The 19,737-nt window shown below is 38.1% G+C and overlaps 1 protein-coding gene across 1 annotated transcript in view; it reads right to left on the reverse strand.

Moving 5' to 3' along the window:
* Positions 1-1,326: 1,326 nt before the first annotated feature.
* Positions 1,327-19,737, reverse strand: part of LOC110094776 — a gene marked incomplete in the record, with an annotated part of 19,884 nt that continues 1,473 nt past the window's right edge. The window contains 4 exon segments of the mRNA XM_028699784.1: positions 1,327-1,677; positions 2,989-3,069; positions 3,245-3,331; positions 18,698-18,789. Of these exon segments, the coding sequence (XP_028555617.1) occupies positions 1,669-1,677; positions 2,989-3,069; positions 3,245-3,331; positions 18,698-18,789 (269 nt within the window).

Below are 19,737 nucleotides of genomic sequence, written 5' to 3' on the forward strand. Positions count from 1 at the left end.
AGGGTGAAAGATGAGCGAAAGGAAAAACAAAAGTACATAAACTTAATGCAAATAACGCGTGCCCCGCTCTTGCTCACTCCCCACCCATGTATAGAAACTTTCACACATGAAGCTCTTATAAGCACATGCACTGCACCAGCTCTTGAAAATATTGAGATAAAAGACAATCATGGGACCATTATCACACGATAGTTATGATGACTATAATAGACTAATAGTCCAAACTCAATAGAGCCACTCTCCTCTTTTATAGTTTGGCCAAAATTTTTATTTAACAATCTATGTATTTTGCTTGATTCTTTATATAAGCATCTTATGTACATATTATTAAATAATTATTGAATGATCATTGAACATTTTCTTATGTAAAAATTTTCTTGATAAAGTTGGGTGGCTAATCTAGAACATATATCTTTGATCAATTCAAGTTACATTCGTGTTGTTTAGAACCTCACTTAACTGTCTATAAACACCACGTAACTCACCTAGGGCATCCACCCTCCTCCCTATCCCCACAACACCATCCTAAAAATCAAAACCTCTCATGCTTGGCATCTCCAAGAAATTGCTAAGCATCTTCCATTATTTCCCCAGCCTCAAGTCTAATAAATCTCACTCCACACTTGACTGCACAATCTACTAATATCTAAGCCCACTTCATCCCTTAGTCCAACCAAAATAATTCCACAACAACACCATCTCTTGATCAACCCATTAAAGGAACTTAAACCCAACCCTAATCATTGCCTCACCACTCCCTTTACAGAACTTAAGTCCAAAAAGAAGTAACTATGGTTGTTCTTGTTTCGTTGGGGGCCTTCTTTGCATTGTGGGTCGTTTTGTATCACTTTGTTGGTTACTTAGAGTTTGGGTTTTTGAGGATGTACCATTCTTTTATGGGCAATGATGTGGCGAGATTTTGCTATCCACTTGGAGTGTGAGGCTTGCTGGCAACCTTTGGTGGTGACTCAGTTTGTCCTGTTTGATGGTCTTATTTGGTTGATGCTTCTTCGTTCAGTTGCTTCTTTGTGGATTGTTACTGGCCACTGCTTCTAGATGGTACTTGCTTAGTGTATGGGTGGGTGTAGGAAACTACCAATTCCTGAGCCTGGCAGGTTACCTTGTCTTTTCTATTTTTTAGTTGTCTTTCTTTTTTATGGTTGGGTTGGTTGTATCCTCTTTTATTGTTGGGATAAAATCATCCTTTGTTTAAATAAATAAATAAATAAATACAGCACCATAAGTCACCACCAAGCAAGAGAAAATGCCTTCTCATAAAGTTTCTCTTATCACCAATCCCTAATAAAGATTTAGGACATGATGTAATTTACTAAAAAAATGTTATATATTATCTTGTGCGTAAGTACGTGATCCATTTATGATGTCTCTATAATTTGAGTTTTATGATTTTAAGAGAGTTGACTTAGTGTAAATCCTCAAAAATTAGTCTAGTCACATATTTAATCTTAGTCCTATATGCGACAGACATATAACCATATAATTAAAAAAAAAAAAATTCGGTCAACTCAAGATACAATTTGAGAATGGCTTCAAGAAGCATACCAAATAGCAGCATCGACTTGGGCAACTCATGGCTCTCCTAAGAAGGATCCGAACTCCGCCATTATGCAATTCCTCACAGCCTCAAATCACCCAAACATCTTGGTGTTACACATTCTAACAGTTAAAATGTTAATGAGATGCAAATGAAAAAAAAATTTTAGATATGAGATAATAATGTCATGTTAAACATTCCTTAATATCTCATTTAATGCCAATGTATATTCTTCCAATAGAATTAAAATAGCTCAAGTTTAATCAACTTCAACTAGTTTTCAACATCAAAATCTACTTGTGGTTATAAAAATTGTTAAAACTCACCTCAAACTCTGCAAAGGTTATCATAATTATGAAGAACATCAAGATGTGCTAACACCCATAAATAGCAACACGCATAAAGTTAAAGGGATAAAAACAAAAGTACACCAAGAAGGGTCACCCAACTACAATCACACCTTTTTTTTTTTTGCTAACAAATTTATTATAATTCTTCTATCTCATGCATTTCTTCTTAAACTTTAGATTTAAATGAGAATTTATCTTTTACAGGACACAATGAAGAAAAAGGATTACTGTAGCCAACCCCACGTAGTGGGATAAAGGCTTAATGTTGTTGTTGTTGTCGTCGTACTATAGTAGTTTATCTCCTATATTTATTTTCAAAATGAGCTAAATCTAAAAGAATACCCTTATTTACTTCTCATATACATAAAAAAGCTCTTCACCTTATCCTATAAAAGATGAAGGTGATCATATGACCAACAAATAAAATTATTGTGTTCTTTGTATGACTATTTTTTTTCTCTCTACCTCATAAAGTAAACTCCGAAGTAGATCCATCCTAATTTTTGTACTTTTTAACCTTTAACGGGTGTACTATCAACATTCTTTGTGCCATTTATAAGAAATTTACTATTTTTGATAGAGAAGAAGAATTTTGGCAAAAGAAAACTAAAATAATCACAACTTAAAATTCCACATCTAGTATGATGTTGAACTTCATCCAATAGATCCTTCAACTAGCAATATCTTTATTACAAAGATATCATAATGATATCTTCATCCAAAATAAATTTATGGACATATTTCCTTAAAAAAATATATAATGATAACTTTGTCCAAAATAAATTTTTGATTTTTGGACTTTTTTTTTTTGTTTTAATTTTTGAAATAATGGGGCTGATAAAGTCAACTTCCATATAGAAATATATATATAACAAAGCTATATGAGTGGGCACATAAAGTCAATTTCCATATATATATCAAAGCTATATGAGTGGTGCAAGATATAAGGCTTCTTTGTCACAACAAGATCAGGATATTATATTTACAGAAAACATAGAAAAGAAAATTGGTAATACACAAATAAGACAACAATAAATCATCACCTCATTTAATGATTCAGTTCGATGAACTAGAACTAAATACCTTTGAAAGTTCTTTGACTAAAGGTTTTTCTTCAACTTTTCCCTGTTCTTCCACATGCCATTTCTTTGAGATGTTCTCAACCTGTGATTCTCATCACAAAGCATTTAACTAAGCAAAGGTATTTTATTCTTCAAAACATAATATTTGAAGATATTTGATAAAAATATGTAAGACAACCATCAATTCAATAAAAAATATGGTCATGTATGAGCATCAAGATGGAAATTTGACTAGTGAAGAAACATAAAAAACATACCCAAGATTTTAATGGCGCCATTTGCTTCCTAATCATAACAACTCGGGGCTGGATCAGATCCCTGCCTTGGCTTCGAATGTGATCAGTCTGAAAATAAATAATGGAAATATATTGAATAAAAAAAAATTATAGTGAGGGTATCACGAGCTCATTTGAGAATTATCATAAGTACTAATGTTTCTGAAAAGCTCTCAAAACTGTAGAAGGTGGTGAAGGCTTCAATTAACCATATGCTTCTATTTTTTGCATTCAAATTCAATTTGTTATAGCTAAGTTGTGGAAGTTTGTTTTTAGTTATGTGATTAAAAATAAATGTTTAAGACATGTACTAAATTCATTGACTACTACAAAAATTTCTAGTTAGATGAGCAATTTCTTCTTTCATAATTCAACTTTTTATCAAATGGGAAATTTTAAGAATTCCAACAATGTTATACTTATACAACCGTGAGGCTTACTAGTTGCCAACGTTGGATTAACCTTGTTCAACTATGAGGCTTTCTGTTTAGTTTTTTAGTGAATTCTTTTCATTTCTTCTCCTTCTCCACATTTTTTTCATTATTCGATCTGAAAGTGAAATATTGTTTAATCATTACCTGCAAGTAATGCATGGTGGAATAACCGTTACCTGCAATTCAATAGCCCTCATTATGCATTTGTGTAATTAGTTTATTTGTGTAATCCTTTGTGTGCGCAGCTCATCTTGATATGTTGGTTGGAACTTTTAAATATTCAAAATGCACTAATTTTACTTTACTCTGCATACACCAAACCAAATAAAAAAAATAGTTCCCCTGCATTCACTTTACAGGCAATCAAATAGCCTCAAAGTATTTACTTTACATTACTTTTACTTCACACTACATTTACTTTACACTGCATTCACTTTACAACCAACCAAACAGCCCCTCAAGTAGTCACACTTGTATTATGCTCGAAGTAATCACATATCGAACTTGCAGTCATATAAGATTGAACTAGAAGAGATTTTTTATTCAATTGCCCTATGAATGTGAATAACCATTTTGAATTTGAATCTCTACAGACAAGCATAAAATAAAATTTGTAAAATTAAAACTAACTTAGAAAAGTAAAATGCATCCCATAATTGGATAAACATGGAAAAAAAACAAAGAGAAGAGCTTAGCATAGATAGATAGAGACTATATCAACTTGGTCGAAATAAAAGATACACTCGTACCATGATGGTTTGCATGATGAATTAATACTTCAAAGGAACGAAAAAATTAAAAAATAGATAAATAAATTTGGGAAATTATAAGCATGTTCTAAACAAGTAGAAGATCTAAAAAACTATGATTTCTAGGTTCATACCAATTTTGGGGGACATTATGATGGAGCTTGGATGTGGGAGATAATTGAGAAGAATGGTCCTTGTTATATATGGAGTGGAGATGTGGTGAAATTTCATGAGGAAGTGCCGATGGTTAAGGTTGGAGGTGAAGGGCTTGTTGTAGGCTTGTTGTAGGGGCCAAGAATGGGGTTTCTTGGGAAGTTACTTGTGGAGAGTGGAAGATGATAGAATGGGGCTTTGTCAAGGCTTGTTTGGAAGATGATCGAGAGTTGGTTTGGTATTCAATGTGATGGTGGGGGTTGTAGAGGGTATATATCAAGTTTTGAATATATCATAAAAATATTATGCTATTCATCAATATTTTAATAAAATATGTATTACCATTGAATCACATATGTTTAACAAAGAATTCATTATTAAAGATTATTTTTTCAGGGAACTCATCAATGTATTCTTAATTTTTCCACAAAAAGGATTTCTTATTCTAGGATTATATGTTGATGGTATGGCAATGACACTTAAATAGAGATAAAAGTACAGCAATGATAGGCCAAGTTTAATATAAAACATAGCATTTATAATGTCATTGTGCAAAACTTCCCAAAGAGGTAAGGGTACAACAAACACAACAACATCAAACCTTTATCCCACTACATAGGGTCGACTAAATGAATCTTTTTTCTCCATTGTGTCATATTTAGAGTCAAATTCTCATTTAAATCTAATAAAGAAAGATAGTTTCTAATATTTTCTAACCATGTCTTTTTAAGCCTACCTCTACCGTTCTTAACATAAGTCAACTAATACATCTACTCTCCTAACTGTGTCACTGAAAGGCCGATGTTTTATATGATCAAACCATCTAAAGCAACTCTCTCTAATCTTATATGCCGCTGGAGCTACTCCACATGTTCGCATATATGCTCGTTTTGCATTCTACCTCAAAGAGTAAAACCACTCATCCACCTAAGCATCGTTATCTTGGCAAAACAACTTAATCTTATGTTTCTCTTTTAATGGCCAATATTCTACACCATAAAGCATTGCAGGTCTCACCACCATATTATAGAATTTTCCCTTAAGTTTAAGGGGTACTTTTCTATCACAGAACAGGCCCAATGCATTCCTCGAATTCAACTATTTAACTTGAATTCTAATAATAATATCCTCATCTATTTCACCATCACTCCAAACAATAGACCCGGGATATCTAAAGTGTGTACTCTTATTAATGACTTGATCGTCCAAAGTCACAATCTCCCCACTAGATCTATTACTATTAAAATTACACTCAATGTATTAAGTTTTAGACATACTCAGAAGAAAAAATTTAAACTCTAAGCTTGACCTCCATAATTCAAGTTTAGCTTCAACTCCATCTCTAGTCTTATCAACAAGAAGGATATCATAAGCCAAAAATATACACCATGGTACATCCTCTTGCAAATATCTAGTAAGAACATCTAGGACTAAAGCAAAAAGATATGGGCTTAAAGTTGAACCTTCATATAATCCAACTGAACATCCTCTTGCACTCCCTTGGCTGCTGACGGCCTATGATGCACGAACATGGCGACACGGACACAGATGTTTTTTAAAATATAGGACACGAGTACGACGCGGACATGGCATTATATATATATTTTTATATAGTGTATAGATATTTATGTAACATTATATTAAAAATGACAAACAATAATAAATGAATGGCATAATAACTTGTCTAGCTTATAATATAAAATGTTTAGTATAAAATGTCTAATACAACCACAAAAATATAATCAAATAATTTTTTACTACAACATCAAACATTCAAGCTTCAACTATTAGGATTAACTTCAGAGGTTTGTTTTTAACCTTCAATATCATCATTATTGAATATCATTGCTTCCAATTTTGGTTCATCAAGAGAAAGATTTGCAATAGTTCATTGGATATCATATACTGAAAGTTGGTTATTCTTTATACTATTTACTTTTCTAGTTCGCTAGTTCTCTCACATAATATTTCTTTAACCTCTAATCTAATTCACAAAGAATGTGTCTATTTACTTCTATATTTCTCTAGTTCTCTAGTTCCTTCTCATAATAGTTCATTGGATATCATATAATAATCTTTATTTTATTAATCTTAAATCTTTTATATTCTAAATATTTTCTATATCATTCTAACTTCTCACCTATTTCAATAAATCTCATCAACTAGAATTACAATAAGGCATGCACATAAAGATCTTCCATACATAATCAAAATTCTTATTATTCCACATCATTAGAAATTGCAAACACATGTAGGCATAAAGATTTTCCATAATCATTACTACCTCTCAAAAAAAAAATTCATTATATAATAATCATGCCTTTCAATAATCGTATTGATGCATATACAAGCGAATGTGATATCTTATTTGATTTAGTAAATATAAAATATAAAAAATAAGAAAAGCGGAAATTTTTGAATTAGGAGTTTGAATTAAGGGATTAAATAGTATGGGTTGTTTAGGGTTAGGGTTATGCATGCTTATTATTTCTCTTGGAGTCTCTTTGTGGTTTTGGGCTCTAGATTCATCATCTAGAGATTGGGAGAGAACGATCCTCCTCTCGAATTGAGGATCAATTGTATCTTTGCTTGTTCTTGCTTTTGGTTTGATTTATATAATACAATCTATCATTTTTTGGATTCTTTTCATTGGAGATATTGAAGTTTTTTCATTGTTTTCACCAATTATTGTTAGGTTTGCTTGTGAACTCAAGTATTTCTCATTAGATTTACTTGCGAACTCAAGTATTTCCTATTAAACTTGTATCAGAGCAATTCCTAGACTATTGTGGGCTGGTTTTTCTAAAAATTCAGCGACGAATTTCTGATCAGGAGGGATCTTGCTAAAATTTGAATCTAATATCTATATTTTTTATGGTGGCCAAGAAAGTTAATGTGTTGGAGGAACGATTTGAAGGGGAAATGAGCTAGATAAAAACCACGATGGAAGATCGACTCTCGTTCGTAGTCGACAAGGTTTCATCTGTGGAACAATGTTTAAAATTGCGTATTCGGGTATTGAGGCGTTTTTCATTCGTGAGGCGAGGCGTAAGCCTCAAGGGGCCTCAACCAAGTTGAGGCGCAAGCCTCATAACAAAAACTCGAGGTGTAAGCATCAAGGCGTTTTTTACTAGAATTGCGCAAAGGCGAGCCTCATATTGCGTAATTTTAAACCATGCTGTGGAAGACAAATTCTTCGATATTCATCTGATGGTGAAGAAGATCTTGGACAATCAAATTCAAACGGCGGCATCGAAGGCAAAGGGACCGCTGAGAAGAACTACGAATTCTAATTTTCGTAGAAATGAAAGCGATGGAGAAATCATTGAGGAGAAAGGGGGGAAGGTATGTAGAGAGACATGGGAATAGGAAACATGGAGTAAGGGGGTTGGTTGGGAGAAAAAAGAGAAAAATTATAGGAGGGGTGCTGATTTTGGAGAAAAGAGGGAAGAAAGTGAAGAAGGGTTTGAAGATGAATGTCTAAGGGAAGGCCGGGAGACATGGGGAGAGAAAAGTACTTGGGAAAAGGAAAACTATGGAGGAATACGAAGAAACGGGGTAGATTCGAAGGTAAGGAAGCTAAAGATGCCAATTTTTGAAGGGGAGGATGCTTATGGATGGATCTATAAAGTGGAAAGGTACTTCGTCGTCAATGAGTTGACGTATGAGGAAAAATTGGTAGCAGCTAACCTACGTTTGGAAGGAAAGGCATTGTCGTGGTACCAATGGAGGGACCAGATGAGACCTATACGAAGCTGGAGAGCGTTTAAAGAATGTTTATTAAACCGTTTCTAAACTGACAGGAGAGGAGACTTCTATGAGCAGTTTTTTCATACTGGTGCAAAACGGATCAGTGGCAGACTATCGGGAGCTACTTGAGCACATGGCCAGTCGGGTGGAGCGATTATCAGAATCTACTTTGGAGGAGAATTTCATGAAGAGGCTCAAGGCAGACATCAGAGTAGCGGTGAAAGTCATGATGCCTCGTGACTTGGGAGAAACCATGAAGTTAGCCCAGTTGGTAGAAAATCAGAAGAATCTAGAGAGGGGAGCCAGAACCAGCAGTTCAAGAGGCATGTACCGTGACAACTACTCACTTAGCACCTAAGGTTCCTACAAAAGGAGGGGTTCGTGAGACCCCTAGAGAGAAGACAGTAGGAGGTGGAAATGAGGGCAATTTCAAGAGACTGGCGGAGAAGGAGATGCAGGAGAAGAGGGCTAAGGGGTTGTGCTTCAGATGTGATGAGAAGTACACTCCAAGGCATAGGTGTAGGGATCTAACTCTTTAGGTTCTCACTGTCTGTGGTGACGAGGAAACTGAGAAGGGAGGTGAAGGAGAGTTAGAGGAGGAAGAGAAAGAGAAATTGCATCTAGATATGGCAAAGGTTTCCTTGAACTCTGTGGTAGGATTCACTATGAATCATGCCATGAAGGTGAAGGGGGAGATAGAGGGCAAGGAGGTGATGGCTCTGATTGATAGTGGGGCTACCCACAATTTCCTTTCCACTCAGGTCGTCGACCAACTGGGAGTGAAATTGGAGGACACCAGTTGTGATGGTGTGATAATGGGTACTGAGAAGGTGGAGAAAGGCTAGGAGATCTGTAGAGGAGTGGTGTTGACCATACAGGACATTCAGGTGACTGAGGACTTTCTCCCACTGGAGCTAGGATGTGCATATATTATCCTGAGGATGAAGTGGCCACAGACCTTGTGGGACACCAAGGTCAATTGGGGAGCCCTCACGATGGAGCTGATGGTGGATAGAAGGAAGGTGATGATCAAGGGAGATGCGGGGTTATCCAGATCAAGGGTGTCTATCAAAACCATGATAAAAAATATCAAAGAAGTGGGGAAAGGCTATTTGGTGGAGCTGCACAGGATGGAGGGAGGTAGATTGGATGAGGGAGGGGAGATGCCCCTCTCCATACAGTCGTTGATACAACAATTCAAGGAGGTGTTTCAGTCGTCTCAGGGATTTCCACCACCGAGGGAGCAGGAGCACGTTATCACTTTGAAGGAGGGTGTGTCACCCATCAGCGTCAGGCCCTACCGATATCCTCAATTTCAAAAGGATGAGATTGAGAAGCTAATCAGAGAGATGCTGGAGGCGGGTATTATCAAACCAATATCAATCCTTTTTCTTGTCCTATTTTGCTCGTGAAGAAAAAAGATGGTAGCTGTAGGTTTTGTGTAGATTACATTGCAATCAACAAAGAAACTATGCCAGACAAGTTTCCTATACCAATTATTGATGAACTGCTAGATGAATTAAGTGGGGCGGTGATGTTCACCAAGATAGATATGAAATCAGGATATCATCATATCAGAATGAAGAAGGAAGATGTGCCAAAAAAATGCTTTCAGAACTCACGAGGAGCGTTATGAGTTCCTAGTGATACCTTTTGGCCTCACTAACGCTCCAGCCACATTCCAGTCACTTATGAATAAGGTCTTCAAACCTTATCTTCGACGGTTTGTCTTGGTGTTTTTTGACAATATCCTAGTTTACAGCAGGACAGAGGAGGAGCACTGGGAGCATTTGAGGAGGGTATTAGAGTTGTTACAGGAGCATTAACTGATAACCAACCTAAAGAAGTACTGCTTTGCAAAAACGAATGTGGAGTATTTGGGCCATATTGTGTTCGAAGAGGGCGTGGAAGCCGATCACTCAAAAATTGAGGCTATGTTGAGATGGCCATTAATAAAGAACCTGAAGGAGTTGAGAGGTTTCTTAAGACTGACGGGGTACTACAGGAGATTCGTGAAAGAGTACAACACTATAACATGGCCACTAACAGAACAGCTGAAGAATGATGGCTTCCTATGGGGCGAGGAGGCCACAACAGCCTTTGAGAGGCTAAAGAGAGCAATGACTACTGTGCCAGTCTTAACCTTACCAGACTTCATACAGATCTTCGTAGTGGAGACAAATGCTTCAGGGTATAAACTAGGAGTAGTACTCATGCAGAGTTGCCGATCGATTGCCTATTTCAGTCCGGTGTTAACAGCTATAGCCAAGCTGAAATCAATATATGAGTGGGAGTTGATGGCCATCGTCTTGGCCATCCAGAAGTGGTAGTCTTACCTGATAGGCAGACACTTCATTGTCATGACAGACCAGCGGAGCTTAAAATACTTGTTAGAGCAGCGGATGGTGACAGAGGAACATCAGAGGTGGTTGTCCAAATTATTGGGGTATAATTTTGAGATCCAATACAGGCCAGGAGTGGAAAACAAAGCAGCAGATGCCTTGTCCAGGTGTATGGGAGAGCTGCAGGCGATGGCAGTACCGATTCCATTGATGTTAGATTGGGAGGCTATCAAGTAGGAGAGTGCTAGGGATGAGTTGGAAAAAATTAGGGCCTGAAGGAAGAGAGTAGCCACCCAAGGTATTCATTGGAGGGGGCTTGACTGCTGTATCAAGGGAGGTTTGTGATACCCCAAACCTTAGTCCACATTCCATTCTTACTCCAGGAGTTCCATGGGAGCGTTGTGGGTGGTCATTCAGGGGTGCAGAAGACATACAAGAGGTTAGTCTCAGAGCTGTACTAGAAGGGGATGCATAAAGATGTGGAGGAGATGGTGGCCAGATGTGACATCTACCAGAGAAACAAGTACTTGGCTATGTCACCAGGAGGACTACTACAGCCGTTAGCTTTACCAAGACGGATATGGGAAGAGGTATCCATGGATTTCATAGATGGGCTGCCCTGTTCAAAGGGATTTACAGTGATCCTAGTGGTAGTGGATCGATTGAGCAAGTATGCTCATTTCATTCCCCTATGACACCCCTATACTGTAGAGATAGTTGTTTCAGCTTTCATCAGAGAGATGGTCAGAATGCATGGAGTACCATAGGCTATAGTATCTGATAGGGACAAGATATTCCTCAGCCATTTCTGGAGAGAGATGTTCAGATTACAGGGGACAAAATTGAAGAGGAGCACCACCTACCACTCACAGACAGATGGTCAAACAGAAGTGGTCAACAAGAGCTTGATGACTTATCTCAGATGCTTTGTATTAGAGACACCCAAGTTATGGGCCAGGTGTTTAGCATGGGCTAAGTATTGGTACAGCACCTCTTATCATTCTGCTTCTTAGATAACGCCCTTCAAGGTGTTGAACGGGAGGGATCCACCTCACTTGGTGTACTTTGGGCATAACAGCACTACAATTTCTTCAGTGGAGGAATACTTGGAGGAGAGGGATAGAGTGTTGAATGAGTTGAAGAGGCATCTGCTGAGAGCTCAACAAATTATAAAGAAACTGGCAAATAGGCATAGGAAGGACATCCAATTTGAGATAGGAGAGAAGTTGTTCTTAAAGCTCCGACCTTACAGGCAAAAGACAGTCACCAATAGGAAGAATGAGATGCTTGTCCCTAGATACTTTGGGCCCTATGAGATAGTGGAGAGAATTTGAGAGGTGGCATACAAGCTGAAACTACCACCAATGGCGACTATACATCATGTTTTCTATGTATCCTAGTTGAGAAGGGTCATTAGAAATTATGCAGCTAGTTTGAAGTTACCGGGGACACTCACTGAAGATTTAGAGGTGATGTTGGAACCATTGGAGTTGATGGGGGTTCGCCAGAGAGAGGATGGAACTAAGGTAGTGCCGATCAAGTGGAAGAGTCTCCCGGACTACGATGCCACATGAGAGCCATATAAGAGGATGAAACATTAGTTTCCTTGTTTTTACCTTGAGGACAAGGTGATTCTTTAGGAGGGTAGTATTGTTAGACCGGTTCAACCTGAACTGGCCTAGCTGCCCCAAAGACCGCTTTTTTTTACAAGAGGCGGACAAGGGCCGCCTCCCTTAATGATGCCGCCCAAACTAGCGGGTCACACTAGGAGTAAATTAAAGAAAGAGAGGTGGGCGACTAGGATGAGAGGGAAATTTTAAATTAACGAGTTTGAATTAGGGAATTAATATATTAATAGTATGGGTTATTTAGGGTTAGGGTTATGCATGCTTATTATTTCTCTTGGAGTCTCTTTGTGGTTTTGGGCTCTAGATTCATCGTCTAGAGATTAGGAGAGAACGATCCTTTCGAATTGAGGATCAATTGTATCTTTGCTTGTTCTTGCTTTTGGTTTGATTCCTATAATACAATCTACTATTTTTTGGATTGTTTTCATTAGAGATCTTGAAATTTTCTTGCTGTTTTCACCCGTTATTGTTAGGTTTGCTTGCGAACTCAAATTTTTCTCATTAGGGTTACTTGCGAACTCAAGTATTTCCTATCAAAATCCCATCGAAAAATCCATCAAAAAATCGTCGGTAATCTGTCAAAAATATTCCACCGAAAAGCCACAAAAAAATCTGTCGAAATTTCTGATGGATTTATTTCCACCGGAAATTCCACCGGAAATTAGTGTAGTGTCCCCTTCCAACACTTCTACCTTTCTTCTGTCATAGATACTTGGATCTAGGCTCCAAATTGCAAAAAAACAGCAATTTGATGGGAATTTAGCCTCCCAAACAACAAAATCAGCACAAACAGAGAGAAAAATAAAACAAAAATCAACAAGGGAGACCTTTATTTCAGCCCAGGAAATCACTCTGATACCAATTTGATAAGAAGTTGATGCAATTTCAACAAAACCATATAACAGCACAAGAAATTCAAGAAGAATATCACACAAGAACATCTTCTTAATGAAAGAACTAAGAAGAAAAAATACAAGATACAATTAGATCTTCAATTAGAGAGGAAGATCCGGCTCTCCAAAATTCCTAGTCGTCGGCTAGAGCCCTCTCAACCTAAGCAAAACTAATTTCAACAAACATTAGCATAAAAAACTGAACCCTAGGGTAAAATCTACTTAAATCATACAATCTCATAACAAAATCTAAAAACAGCCCCTTCCTTTTTCCCTCCTAGCTACCCCCCCCCTCCTCCAACATCCCTAATCAAATTTCTTCCCTAGGCCCATCCCAAAGGGGGTGGGGACACAATCCAGGCAAAACTTCTGCCTATTGTAAACCAACGCCGATCTAGGAGGGATCGGCTTGACCGATTCATGATGGATCGGTCCATCAGAGGTGTGATCAAGCAGGCCTGTGTGTTGGGAGGTGCGATCAAGAAGGTTGTATGGATCTTGTGCATCTGCCAAGCAAGATCGAACTGTTGAGATAATCATTCGGCTCTTTCCATCATATGGGATTGAGAATCATTGTGCATTAACACTTGAAATGTCATACAAGATTGAAATTGCCACCCATTTAAGTAGCAGGATGTTTAGCTATAGTGGATTCATAAGCCTCCTTCGATCTATAAAGTTTTGTCGCCTTGAACTGAACGGATCTCACGGCTTATTCAGAAGATAGACTACAGCTATCGTCGAGCTCCTCAAGTACAAAGCCACAAGCCTTAAGCACCTTCCAGTAGTTTCCAACAAAAGTTATATTCCTTCTATTTCTGTCATTGGAGTAGGAACAAGGTAACCTAGGGCTACCTCCCACCATTAGGAGTTTCTCACACTAGAAATCAAAAGAAAGAAGAGAAGAGTGGAAATAAGAGAGCCCTCCCAAAGTTTTTGGTTTCCGTTAATATTGTATTTTGCATTAATCAAAATAAAGCCAAAAGTATAAAAAACATACAACTATGGATGTTCCATTTTATCAATATCCTCCTTGAACAAAGAAAAAAAGTTGAAGGGAGATTTCTATCATGTATCTTTCCAAATAAAATCTCCAAAAAAAATTGGCAAAAGAAGCACCAAAATCAGCTACAGATTACTTTGTCAATGAATATAATGGAAAAGAACTTGCTTGAAAGCTGTCAAAAAGGTGAGGTCATGCTCAATACAATCCTGGCCAAGCCCCATTTTGATTAGTCATGGTGAGTTGCAGCCATTTGATGATGGAGCTGTTGTCTCCTTTAATGATGATCCCATCCTTATCCAACATCCACTCTTCAATAATAGCTAAAAATGCAATAAGTTCTATGATGAGGACATCCGACCTGGAAAGTCTATCAGAGGATTAGCCGTCGATCTACGGCCATGATCGCACCGCTCTACTTTTGATGTTCTTTTTTTATTATTGATGTATAAGTTTTATTTATGAATTTTATTATGTCTTCCACTTATTTCCCTTAAGGGTTTTTAGACATGTGTAAGCCCTAGAGGCATATTAGTACTTTTTATTTGTCACTTTGTATTTGCTATTTAAAGCCTTCCCTTTCCTTCTTTGAGGGTTAATGAAGAATTATTAATGAAATTTATGCTTGGTGTTATTGAGAGAGCTTGAGAGAAAGTTAGAGAAAGGAGCCTAGGAGAGGCCAAGCATAGTACCCAACAGCCACCTTCGATGAGCTCTTGGTTTTTCTATCTTCCCCTCATTTCCCCTCTTTCATTTCCTTCCACCGTGGGCAAAGCCCTTACCCATTCCCTCTTCTGCCCACGGGTCAGCCTTCCCCTCTTGCCCCTACAATCCTGCCGGCCTCCCTCCCCCATGCCACCACCTAGCCGCCGATCCTCTCCAACCCAAGACCCAGCCGCCAGCCTCCCCATCATCCCCCTTGGATCCCAAATTAAATCCCCCATTAATATCTTCCATATTTAGCCTCTTGTAGTTTAGGAAAAAATTTAATTCAAATTCAAAATAACTTGAATTTCAAAATTTTCTAATTAAGCCCAATCCCTTTAGGAAATAATCCTCAATCATCTTAAATATGAGATCTCATATTTAATTCTCAATTACAAATTAATGTCATGGTCCACATTCATTGAATGTGGACACAATCCTCCACCTCTCTCTTGGCCGGTCCCATGCCCCCTCTCCCTAATTGATTGCTTTCCAAATTTGGGTACAAATCAAAGGAATTAATTTCCCCAACTCCAATCAAGGCTGCCGCCTCTCCTTCCTCTCTTTTATCTAATTAAAATCCTTCCTTAAACCCTCAAATCAAGCTCTCCCTGACCTTTCCCAAATCCAGCCAGCCCCTCCCAAGCCGTCGCTGAAGTTTCCCTCTCGTTTTGAAACATCTGGCTAGCTTTCCACACATATCAGCAGGATCATCCTGCTGTCCTGCACTATTGGAGGTCTTGAACTGCTATCCAAAAGTCCCCAGCATCATCTAGCATCCGTCCAAGGCTTTTATAAGCCTTAGAAGTTGCTGTCCGGCATTTCTCAAGGGCCAAAACTGCTGTCAAGCCTCTTATAGTGACCGTCCAGACACCCCTAATTGCTGTCCAGCAACCCCTAATTGCTGTCCAGCAACCCCGGCAGCTTTCCTGCTGCTGTCACGTTGTCCAGAAGGCCTCTGATCGCCGTCCAAAAGGTTTCCAAACCCTGAAGCTGCTGCCCACTCTTTCGCAAACCTTCAAACAACCACACCGGAGTTTCGTAACTCCTTTTTTCTTTGGGTAAACTCTTCCTCCGAGTCACTTTTCTTCATAGTCGCTTTTCAAATGTAGTCTTATTAGATTCATGAGATAGTGTTAATGTTCCTCCGCTAAAGCTTAGTAATTTTAGAGAGTTGAGTGAGTGGATTCTCATAGTGATTAAACTCATTGTTAATTTAAGGATATCTTGTTGAAAACCTCTCCGTATGCTTTGTTTGACTATTGATTGTTTGAGGACTCAACTTTATGTGTGTAGCTTGGCCTAAACTGAAATCACCCAACTTTTGTTTTATTTTTTCATCATTTAAATCACTTAAAGTTAATGCTTAATATTGTTTTCAATAAAGAAGCGTGCAAACTCTTTAACCATTATTGCATCACTTAGTCCTACATCATTCCACCTAGGTGATATCCCAATGTTCCAATTGCTTTCCCATTGCTAACAGCAGTTTACTATGATGATCCCGAAAAAAACGCCACAAAAACAACCCGGTTGGAGGGGAGGAGGGCAGCATCCACATTGATTTTGATTCAGTTTGGAGGGGGGCACCAAAGTTTGTGATGTCACAACATATAGAGTCAGTTGGTATCTCAGTGCTCCAAAAGAGGATATAAATTCGGGCAAATGGATGTTGACAGGACAGGGGCAATAAACACAGACGAGTTTCCAAATTTCCTTCCATTTTTGAAAGCATTTATGGCGTGCCAAACCTCGTAGAACGAGCTAGATACGACCCATGACTAGATTGGAATAGGCAGCAGCCTTCAACTGCTTCAGAAGATCGATTGTAGGGATCGGCAGCCCTCAGTGATTGAAACTTTCAATGACTACAGCAAGCTTGCTACAATTGACTGCAATGTGCTCCACATTCTCATTGCTTCTACAGTTCCAAGGGTAAAGATTGGAATCAACCATTTAGCCTCCTTGGTTGGTTGGAATAGTTCACCCCAGTTAATCTAGGAGAGTTCAAGAATGTCAATCGGGATCTAAAGGGTTCTTTGAGTTAGAGGTTCACCAAACCACCTATTGAGAGTAGGGATGCTCCCAATTCTGCACAAAATTCATCAGCTCCACAACTTCAAGGTTCTAAAGGTTGCTGCAATCACAGAACGTCGGCCAATCCCGCAGGGGTCTATCAATAATCCATGTATTTTCAATTACATTGACTTACGACCCATTCGAAATATGCCACCTGATCAACGGTCGAAGGGACTTTGCACCATCCGGGATCACTAGCCAAGAATTTGAGGCTCCCTGTTTTACTACGGGGCACCAAATATCCTCCCCATACCATGCATGCAAGCTTTTGTTTAACCTAGAGTTTAGGTGTTGAATGAAATCCCATACCAACTGAGCATGTAACAGACCCTGCCACTACACAAACGAATGGAACCCCAAGCCCCCGAGCTTTCTCGAACAACACACCACCTCCCAAGGAACATAATGCATACCTTTGCTACCATGATCATTATGCTAGATGAAGTGTCTGCTTAGTTTCTCTAAGGATGCCTTGAGGGACCATCATACTAGTTATTAAAAAGGCTGGAAAGGGCAGCAGGGAGAAGCGAATTAGAGTGGCTCTGGCCGCAATGGACAAAGATCGATGTCCCCAAGTGTGGAGCTTGTCGCTAACAAGCTTAAGAAGTCCCTCAAAATTAGTAGAAACACTTTTTCGAAGGGCGAAATAGACTCCCAAGTAATCCATTTCAGAAAAACTTCAACACCCCGAAATTTTCAACACGGAGGAGGCCAATTTCCCTTCGGCGCTCCCTCGCCCGATTTCTTGTGAGCAATGGCGACTTATTCTTTTTCGGGCTCGTTAGCGCTTGAAGTTTTCAACACGCAAGCTATTGACTTTCCCTCAGGCTACTAGCGTCTGATCTCTCATGCACACCAATGGCTAACATGCCAAGAATTTTTGACAATCGAGCGATTAATTTTGTCTCGCGCTGCCAGTGTCAATTCCTCATATGTGCTGGACTGCTGGTGATTAGTTTTTCTCACAGGCTATAGAGAACAATGCCCACATGCACATAACTTTTTACAATTAGCATAGGAAAGGCACGGCATATGCATGTGCTTCGAAGGCACTAAGCCAACAAGATTTATCAAGTATAGTATGTATTGCATTCTTCTTGTAGTCTGAATCTTGATCATTACTGAAATTTAATATTTATTCTCAATTTTTCTTGTGAAACCTCATATTTATGTGGCTATTACATTATTATTTTGAGTGCACGAAATGCGTATATCATTTTTGCATTAAAGGACACTACTTTTTCATAAAGTTGAAATTTAATAATTTGCCAATTGTAGTCAATGTGTTCTCCTTCACTTCTTATTTGAGGTTGCATTAGAGAATCCTAGAATCTTAAATGTCTAACATCAAAAGATAAAGAAAACAAAAACAAAATGATCATTTAGTGGTCAAAGGCTATAAAATTTATAAACCATTTCAAAGCAATTGTACTTATTGACCCACAAATGCTCAAAGTAGTCATTTTTAATTATCTATATGAATGAAACCATAAGAAACTTCATGGTTTTCTTCTGATAATATTAAAATACACATTGTACTTTGTCAGAGAGGAAACAAGTCCAACAGTAAAAAATGTCAAGAATTAATGTGGAATATGCAGTAGTTGTAATCAAAAGTACTGCATCCAGAGTAGTATAAACTACAAATTTCTGAAAAAATTACTGTTCAGGAACAACTAAAAAAGATCTATGAACTTACACTTTCAATCTGTAGCTTACGAGCAGCGTAAACAAGCAATACAGTGGCACCACCAAAAACAATCACTGTTGCAACAGCAAACGCCTTGCCAACTACACAGATTAAATCTGGACTAAGTCAAAAGCATCAATAAAATAGAGCTACAAAACACGGCAACATTAACAGTTTGAACAATATCATAGGTTCATTTAAATGATACTCACAACAGACTTCATTTTCAATGAAAATTCATCACTTAAATTATATTCCTTTCCTTCATGTACACCAAGTAACTTATCAAATAACAAGCAACATTGCTCATAAGTTACGCCTACCATAATAAAATCAACTTATCCCACCAAGTTTAAGTCTAATGCAATAGGACATTTGTTGCCAAGGGGTCTTGAGCAATAACCAGGAAGGTTTGAACCAAACTAGTTCTAATTATATGACAATAAAAATAGAATTGAGGTTCATTCCAGTTACTTTCTCATGTTTCAATAGAGCCAATTTTGACCCTCATTTAGCTCCCTCAAAACATGATTCAAACAATTTTATGTGTGTGCGTTTTTTTTCTGCATGTAGCAACGCTTTATATCAACTGAGTGGTTAAGCAGAATTTTTAGTTTTTATGCTTCCATTTTGATTAAGTTAGACTTCTCTTGTGAACAATTTTTTTCATCCCGCTGTTACTTGCTCAGATTTTCAATCACTGGAATACTACCTCATTCCAATGGCAATTAAGTGCTCAAGGCATAAATAAAGTGTGAGGCAGCTAAGAGTCTCTGACCTAGAATATTCATTGAGACATAGTGAGCTTCAAGAGTTTTTGCAGAGAGGATGTTTGTCAGCGAAGTGATTTGTTATCAATTCTCACAGCACAAGGATAAAATTGTGGGTGATGAAACACAATCAGGAGGAGAGTCTCTTGCAGCTTGTCAGTAGTATATCTACAAGTTGCATAAGCTTCCATAGCATAAACGCTAACACCATACTCCGTTTCTATCAAGTTATCAATTTGATTCCAGATCAAAGCCCAAGACCTTGAGGGAATAATAGTT

This window comes from Dendrobium catenatum, unplaced genomic scaffold (genome assembly GCF_001605985.2).
Source record: "Dendrobium catenatum unplaced genomic scaffold, ASM160598v2 fragScaff_scaffold_1391, whole genome shotgun sequence".
Lineage (NCBI taxonomy): Eukaryota > Viridiplantae > Streptophyta > Magnoliopsida > Asparagales > Orchidaceae > Dendrobium > Dendrobium catenatum.